At 46.2% G+C, this 8,546-nt stretch overlaps 1 protein-coding gene across 2 annotated transcripts; it reads right to left on the bottom strand.

Moving 5' to 3' along the window:
- Positions 1–219: 219 nt before the first annotated feature.
- SOCS4 (suppressor of cytokine signaling 4) lies at positions 220–8,514 on the bottom strand. 2 transcript variants are annotated; one of them, XM_039552826.1, is made up of 2 exons: positions 8,422–8,514; positions 220–2,061 (listed from the first exon to the last, which is right to left on the bottom strand). In XM_039552826.1, exon 2 carries the CDS (start codon positions 1,958–1,960, stop codon positions 650–652), a length of 1,311 nt encoding a protein of 436 aa, XP_039408760.1. In that variant the 5' UTR covers positions 1,961–2,061; positions 8,422–8,514; the 3' UTR covers positions 220–649. The 2 variants fall into 2 exon arrangements, with proteins under 2 accessions (XP_039408760.1, XP_010395121.1); XM_010396819.4 differs by lacking the exon at positions 8,422–8,514 and adding an exon at positions 4,420–4,519.
- Positions 8,515–8,546: the final 32 nt, after the last annotated feature.

Below are 8,546 nucleotides of genomic sequence, written 5' to 3'. Positions count from 1 at the left end.
CAAAATCTTTTCAGGACCAGTTTATACATGTTTGTTCCTGCACTGAGTGTTGTCCTTAACTTGAATTGTTTTTCCTCTCCCTGGTATTTAGTCCCCTGATGTATTTATAGAAAGATCATATCCTCTTTCAAACTTCATTTTGCTTGGAATAGTAATGTTAGAAATAGACTGACAAATTTACTGCAGTGGATGGGGACGGACAGACACACACACACAGAGGCTAGAGCACTCATTTTTAAAGAAATGCAGAAAATACAGATGAGTTAATCTTTAGTTAACAGTGCATTATTTCAATCATATCAGCAACACGTCAACTACAGTAGAAAAGACAGATCAAGTTCAAAACTGATTTTCAGGGGGTTTTAGATCTAATGACTATCCATCTATTGAAATACCAGAAAGCCTACCTGGAATTCCATAAAACTCTAGCCTGAGGACAGTACCAAAAGCCCACAATGAATATCATCTCTAAAAAAGAGAGCTGTGAAGACTCAAAAGTACATTTAAACAGAGACTAGTTTGGGTGGTAAATAATATGCAGAAAAAGAAAAAAGAATCAAGTCGCTATTAAAAAAAAAAAACCTAGAAGGAAAAGAGATTGAACATACTATTGTCTGTTTGGAGACAATTCCTTTCACAAAAATATTTTCTAGTTTTGCTGCTCTGGTACATCAATCCTGAGCACTCTAACTTTTGACTTATAATGATATTCCTTCAGATACAGCTTCACCGAGGGAGGAATGGGAAGTGCATCGATACCATCGTAAGTTGTACAGTTGCAAATAACCGTTCTACATATATGCTGGAGAGAGAAGGGAAAGGTCCTGTTCAGGGGAGTGGATAAAAGTGGTTCAAAGAACATACAGGAACTTGGATCTTTGTAGTGTTCTAGGAGTCCCGTGATGTCAGGAGAATGGAAGACACAGGGATCATGGGCATCAAAGCTGAAGTTGTGATTCCACTGCTCTATCCGGGCGTGGAGGGAGCGACTGTAGCGCCTGAAGCTCACGGAAAACAAATAGTCTTCCTGGGCAGAGTCTCTCAACAGAAACGTTCCCTCTGGCTTTCCTTCCAGCAGCGCCTCAGCTGCGTATTTATCCATGACGCCCCAGTAGCAGGGATTGTTATTGATCTGGAGGAGGTCTGGCACTAGGCAGTGGACATAATCAATCTGGGTATGGTATTTCGGAGGCGTTTCCATCCGTAGCAGCTCGTCGTCCGTTTCCCACTTGGGCTTGTTTCGTTTTCGAGAACTTGTGCACAGAGTTATGACTTCATCATCGGAGTCCATGTCGCTCTCATCTCTACTGCTCCTCGCCACCTTACCTGTCACCAGCTCAGGCCTCGGGTCACCCCGAGAGGAACTGCTGTCAGTGAAGTCACAGGACTGGGAGGAAGAGTCCGTTGCCCCACTGGCAATCTCCTCGTCTCGCAGCTGATCCTCCCTTTCCTCGTGCTGGGATAAATCAGCAATTATCCATTCTTCTGCCTTTGGACTTATAGGGGCCGTGTGCCTTTTGATCAAGTGCCACCGAAAAGCCAGCTCTGAGCGCGGAGGGAAAGGACACTTATCCAGCATCAGCTCACTGATATGGATTTTCCTTTTGGATGGAAGTCCTGAGGCATGCCGGCTGCTGCAGTTCTTAATGGGAAAGCACTGACCCACAGCATCCTGCAGCTTCTGTTTGAGAGACCGGCCTAAAAACCTGTGGCCACAGGACCGGTCTAGATCCAGCTCGATGGACGAGCAGCTGTATTTCCTCTCTTGGCTCCTTAAATTAGTCGCCGACCTCCCTGCAGCACTTGCTGTTTCGGCATCAGGACAATGCTCACTTTTCTTGGACCAGGAGAGCTTCTTTCCACTCCAGACATACCCATCCTTTCTGTCTGCGCTTCTGCTCCGGCTGCTTTTGGGCCTCACATCTGCGTTTTTCGCGCTGCTGTCCTTGTTTTCTGCCATTGTGACAGCTTTGCTTCACAAGTTGCCAGGAAGCGCACACTGTGTTTCTTGTGGGGTTTTTCTACATAAGGAAGCTTCCTCGAGGCACTTTCTGGAAATATCTAAGGAAAAAGAGAACACAGCTCAGTTAACGACTATGCACACGCACAATGCAACATCAGTGCTGGTGGATACAGGACAACAGTGACAATTAATTGCTGACCATGTAAAAATCACATGATTGAGGTGAATTCAGTAGCACACCCCACAAATACCAGCTTGATCCCAGACAAAGCCCACTTAACCCTTCCTTGGGAAAAGCATCCTGCAAAAAAAACTATCTTAATGTATTTGTTGAGTTTCCATTCTGACTACGCAGCAGAGCAGAATGTTCTAGGTGTTGGCAACCCCATTGTGCCAGGGCCCATTTCAAAAGGAAACCCTTCCTGGGGCAGGTGATACTGCTTTAGCTGTTTATGGAGCAAATTCTGCATCTCTTCCAAATAACCTTTCAAGAAGGAACAAACCAGAACAGAAACAAGTAGGTCAGAGTACAAAGAGCTACTGTACCTAGATGATATGCCTGTTTGCTACTAATCCACAGGGTGGGATGCCAGAGATCTTTTTCTTAACTGACACTTTTGGGTCACTTTCGGGATAAAAAAAAAAAACCAAACCTAAATTTTATCAGTCACAGATTCCGTCAGTTTCTGAAAGCTGTTTTCCTCTGCCTTTTCAAAGGAAGGGAGCTAGGAAATACTGAAGCCCTAAGGGATTGAAATATCTGGGGCTTTACATACTGAAAAGGATTAAAACAATCCAGTCCCTTACTAAAAGCAATTTTAAAAGGCCATGAAAGATGAAACTGCTTATTGCTCATTAGAGAAGGAAGTTTACATTATTAAAATCAGTGTTGCTTTGAGACCTACAGTTGCTGATTTCATTTTCTTTTGTTTCCAAAGGTATATTGAATTCTCAAATAGATAAGAGGTTTCCTTTTGACTGCTGCACTTTGAAAAAAAGATGAAAAAAATCTTCTTTTGATTACTCATTTGAAAGTGGAGCAAGATTTTTTCAAGATACATAGATGGCAGTATGGTATGGATGCTATACCCCCCCCCGAGGCATGGCAGGATGTAGAAATATTTCCCATCACTTATCATGATCAGGATATTCTATGGTTCTGTGATGCTTCTGCTCCAAAACCGTGCACAGCTTCTCTGTTGCACTGGGGTTTTTTTGGCTGTGGGTTTTTCTGTTGTGTTGTTTTGGGGGTTTGGATTTTTTTTACAACTAATTGACATGGCAAATACTAAGCAGGAAAAGAAAAGGGCATCCACTTCCTCTCTCCATTCAATCCATTCTCATCATCAGGATTAGCCAGCATGACACAACCTCTCTGCAGTCCCCCGGGGCTGCGCAGGCTGAGTTCAAGCCTCTGCTTTCAGTAAAAGAACAAGACAGCCTTGCCAAAAGGCTCACATGCAATCTGTGGGCCAAATGCATCCCAGATGGAACTTTCACCCAGGAATTTTTCACATTGCATTCCTTATTTAAAACCCACAGACCTGAGAGCTGTGGGGGAAAGGAAAAGGCAGGGGAAGGGAGGAGATGCAGAAATGCAGAATGAAGGTAAGATTGGTTCAATATTGGAAATATGTTGGGAAAAAAAATGGCATTAGAGCAATGGAGACGAATATCACCTCACTGATACCGAGAGGAATCACAGGAAGGGTTCATATTCCAGCAGTTACAAATCAAAGATTAAACTAAAGTTTTATTTTTCTTCTCTCAGGGTTTTGCAAATTGCTTTTCAGTGAAAGCATGGCAAGACACAATGAAGACAGGAAAAAGGCAACATTTGTATATGAGACTCAAAATATCTTTATTTAGACCAGGATTCATTGATTGTTTTTGGAACGTTGGTATTTTTCATCCAGAAATACCTACAGTGGAGCACTGAATTTTCTCCACAATTAAAAAAAAAAGAGGGAAAAAAGCAATCTCATTTACTCTAGTGATAATCTGAAGTTACTGAAGACAAAAAGTTTTTAGATGCATCCTATAGTAAAAGACATTAACTGTCTATATATGGGATTTTTAATTGGACAGAGAGATATCACTGAGGTTGCAAAGTCAAGTACTTAAAAATTAGGATACGACAGTTTGTAATTGCTTTTGAAACCTTCAATTATCTCATTCTGCTCATCCAGCCCATATAAGGAATAAGAACATGCAGAATATGGGCTTTTAATTAAAAACTGCAAAACATACAAAACCCAGAAGTGCCTGTTATCTCCTAACTTCAGCCTTGCAACTGAAAGAAGCTTGGGGTTTTATGGAATTTCTGGGTTGCTGTTGTATTGAACTGTAAAGCCACCTTCTCCTTTGTACCTTTCTCCTGTTGTGAATCATTAGCGGTACCTGAACCCTGAAACAGAAGCTGGGGAAGCAGCACGTGATGCTGCAAAGCCACGCACCATTAGCCAGAGCTGCTTCCCTGGGGTTTGAAGGGCTGCTGGAACCCAGGCGCCAGTTCTGCCACATCAGAGCAGGAATTGCTAATCAGACAGAACAGTAGAGCTGTGAAAAGAGCAGGGAATAAATGAAGAAAAAAAGGGATGTCATCCTACTAAAGCCAGGTTTGAACTTGACCGTGTGTTACAAATGTGTGCTGCGGGAGAGCTGCCTCCCGAATCCCACTGCTCGGCATTACAGCAAGGGATCACACTTTCATTCCCTTCTGGATCAGTGATTCACAGCCCCACCAATAAAATGGGGACCAAAAATAATTAGAGTGTCAGAAAGAAAAAGGCATAAAGGGCAGGGGAGGCATTCAGTGCTCTATTACCACTTCAGGCCATCCATCTAAACCAGCTCTTCCTTTCACTCCAGCGTCCAAGGGAAATGCCACGTACATCCATTAACGGCTGGAGCGCTGCTGGAAGAGCAGGACAGGAGGGCAAGGATAAAAGAGAGGGAACACAGAGTGTACTTTTCCCTAGAGGGGAAGGTTAAATGGAGGAGTCCAGCGCTTTGCAGCTCACACACATCAGTTCTGAGCTCCTTTTGGGAGAAATAACGAGTGTCCTGCCTGCAAAAGCCTTGTCCTGCATGGGGACACCCCAGGCATCTCCGATGATGGCAGGTTTGACAAAACCCTTATGCTGGAAACCCTTTCCCCATAGGAAACAGCAAAGATAAAGACACATGCGGGGATGAGCAGAGTTCACTTCGGGCCACGGGACCCAGCTGGTAGTCCAAGGTTACCCAACACTGTCACAGCTACAGTCCCTGAGGACAGGCAGGGAGCTGGGTGGCTTTTGCTGTCGGTTTCGTGCTGTGCCCAGCTCCCTCCTTCAGAGGTTCCTCTCTCTTGTCTGCAGACAAGGTGCTTTTTCTTTCACGAGCTGATGCCCCAATCCTGAGACTTCAAGCCCAGCCTAAAAGCAATATCCAGTCACTGTTTGGAGGGATAACAATATTCCCTCCTAGCCAGGGGTAGGCTGCAACCCACAGCTGTGATAAGACAGTGACAGCCTCACCATATGTCTAATCAGTAACACCAACAGGAGAATCAAAACCATAAACGTAGATAGCCCTTTTTTTAAAATTTATTCAATAAATACTTGATTACTGAACTGCTTTAACCAGATACTTATGTCCTGAGCTGCTGGATTCTTGCCTCTAGCCCAACAGTCCTCTTCATCAAGCTGCTTCCCTTTCTGTATAAAGAAGGAGCAGATGGTGGGGGGTCTCCAGCCCAACCTCCCACTTGGAGTGGGATTGCTGCCAGCGTGGGCTCAGGGGAGCCATGGCACGGCCTGGCCATGTCCTGAAAACCTCCCAGGATGAAGGTCCCACCACCTCTCTGGTGCTCCCACGCTGCACAACCCTTCTAGGGCAGGAAGTACTTGGAAAGTTTTCTGTCCAACCACACAAAGCATTGCTGTATTGTGTCTCTAATTAAACAACAAAAGAAGGCTCACAAAGAACAATGAATGAATCAATTTTGGAATTGTTATGGAAGTTGATTTTGTAGAGCTGATAAAATCCTGAGAGAGAAGAGCAAGCTGCAATAAACTGGAGTACTTTTGCTTTCATAACTTACATAAAAGTTATTTTAAAACAAAATCTCACTGGTCACAAGCTGCTGTCATTAATTTCACCCGATGAGATTTTGGCCACAAGACCACATTTTAAAACCTGACCTTCCCAACCTATTAAGGGTAACAATAAATCTCAGTTCCTCTGTCTTAAATTATTTTTCTTCAGTTTTGGCTTTACTCTGATTTATGATACCATCCAAAAATACCTAAGCTTGACTCCAGAGGCCTTTCCAACAAATGAAAGCAATTATCACACATACGCACAAAACAAAAAGACTTTCTAAAGGTACCACTGGCAACCTAAATATTTCTTCCTTGGAAATACCCTTGATTTATCCCCAGAACTGTAGGAGGAGGGGGGCCATGCCCAGCTAACCCCAACACGGGGGATATTTTATTCACTCCCAGGAGGTGGAACTGAGCAGGCAGCAGGTGCCAAAGGTGAGGGCTGCTCGTATCTCCTGCCTTAATGAAGCTCTGCTCGTGTGTGGAAGGAAAGATGCAGGCAGCGCTCGGCAAACCGCAGCAGCCTCTCCAGCACTAAATCAGTGAAAGCTTTATGGTCCATGACCAACACTCCGTGCTCCACCCAGAAACCGAGCAGGAGAACAGCGATTCCCAGCTCCCGCCCTGCTCGCAGCCACTCACACCTATTAATCAGGCCAGCAGCAGGCTGAGTTCCCAACCGGATTTAAAGTATAACTTTGCATTTGGTGCCGTGTCACTTTGGACGTGACAAAGCCACAGGGCCTGCAGTCCCTTGGACAAGTGACCACGGGATCCTGACACCCCCCTGGAAACCCTCCCCCCAGTTTTCCTATGCTGTTCAAAGAGTTATCCCAGCACGCAGCACCTCCAGACAAGGAAATTAGTTGTTAACATGGAAACGAATGTAAAATGGCTTTTATACTGCAAAATACTTTAGGTGCAGTTTGTATCAGAGCCTCCGAAAATTAAAGTGATTAAGAAAAATAAACACATTTGACAAGCATTTGTCTCCATCCCAGGCAGCGGCTTGCAGCAGGAATAGCTTGGTCTTCCCACTCATCTGATAAGCAGTCCAGCTCCAAATCATTTCTCTAGAACACATTATCCTTGCCAGAAATCATGATTTACTGAAATATGTAGGATACACCCATGGAAAACATGTCTCTACACAGCTTCCACGAGGTTTAATAACGAAATCTGGCCATATTTCTATTTTTTTTTTAAAGAAGTGTGCCTGCTTTGTAATTCTGTCACTTATTCATTCATGAAACTACCAGCAATGTGAGTGTTAGAGAGAACCACATTTCCAATATAAATAAATCACTCTGCTCACCCCAACCACCAATAACCCCACTGCAGAGCAAAACTGAAGATAAAAGGGTTTTGCCTGGAAGCAATTTTTTCTTAGAAGCAGGAATAAACTGGGCCAGATCATTAAGGCGACATAAAGGGAAAACAGATAATTCTGGTTTTTAACTCCTTATTTCAGATATGTTCAATTCCAGGATTTTTTTAAATCCTTCAAGAAATCGGCCACAATGCTTTCTTCCTATTATTCAGCCAAAAAAAAAAAAAAAAGCTTAGTGATTTTTGCAGTGCAATCGCTACCTGCCTGACTACAACTGCTGTCAACTCCACCTCGCACACGCATCAGGACGGCTGGAATTCCAGAGTAATTCCATAATGACCATAACGATCTCCAAAGGGGTTTGATCCTGCGGCTGGGTGAGCGCAGCCCCGCGCTGTTACAGGGGTGCTGCCCAAGGGGGGTGAAGGACACAGCCCCTCATTTAGGCTTTCCCTGCCGTCCCTGTGCCTCCTGAGGAGCTGCCATTAAATCCATATACAGAAGGATAAACAGGGAATATATGTGCCCTATATGTGTTAGGGTAGATGCATCGGGCACGGGGTTTTTCAGAGGAGAAGCAAACGGAGCGAACCCCCCGGTGACACAGCAAAGACCCTGGACCGAAGTGACAGGAGAGCACGGACTGAAAGCCCTCATTGACCAGGGACCCTGAGACCCCCGGTCACCGACAGCGGCTCAGACCGCGGGCCGAGCCCCCCCGTGACAGCAGACCCTGGACCGAGTCTCCCCCGGTGACAAGGCTCAGAGCCCGGGTCGAGTTCCCCCAGTGACAGGAGATCCTGGACCGAGTCCCCGCGGAGGACAGAGCGCTGACCCCGGTCGGAGCACCGCGGTGACAGAGGGCTGACCCCAGGCCAACCCCCCCGGTGACAGGAGAGCCCGGCCCGAGCCCCCCGGTGACTGACAGAGGCGCAGACCCCGAGCCCCCCCGGTGACAGAAGACCCCGATTTCCCCGGTACCGGTGCTCACCCCCGCCTGCCGCCCCTCAGCCCTTCGTCCCCCGACCCAAACTCACGATGGTGCGGCGGGCGCTGCCGCCGGCGCTGCCCGCGGGACCGGCGCTCTCCGCCGGCTCTGTCCGCAGCCGGGTGCCGGCGGTGCCGGCGGCTCAGCGGGCTCGGCGCTGGCAGCCGCGGCCCC

This window comes from Corvus cornix, chromosome 5 (assembly GCF_000738735.6).
Source record: "Corvus cornix cornix isolate S_Up_H32 chromosome 5, ASM73873v5, whole genome shotgun sequence".
NCBI classification, from domain to species: Eukaryota; Metazoa; Chordata; class Aves; order Passeriformes; family Corvidae; genus Corvus; species Corvus cornix.
Note: the sequence above shows the minus strand (reverse complement) of the source record. Positions and strands in the feature narration are given on the sequence as shown.

Excerpts from the sequence above, each read along its gene's own strand:
- SOCS4 (XM_039552826.1), bottom strand. The coding sequence starts at position 1,960 with ATGGCAGAAAACAAGGACAGCAGCGCGAAAAACGCAGATGTGAGGCCC.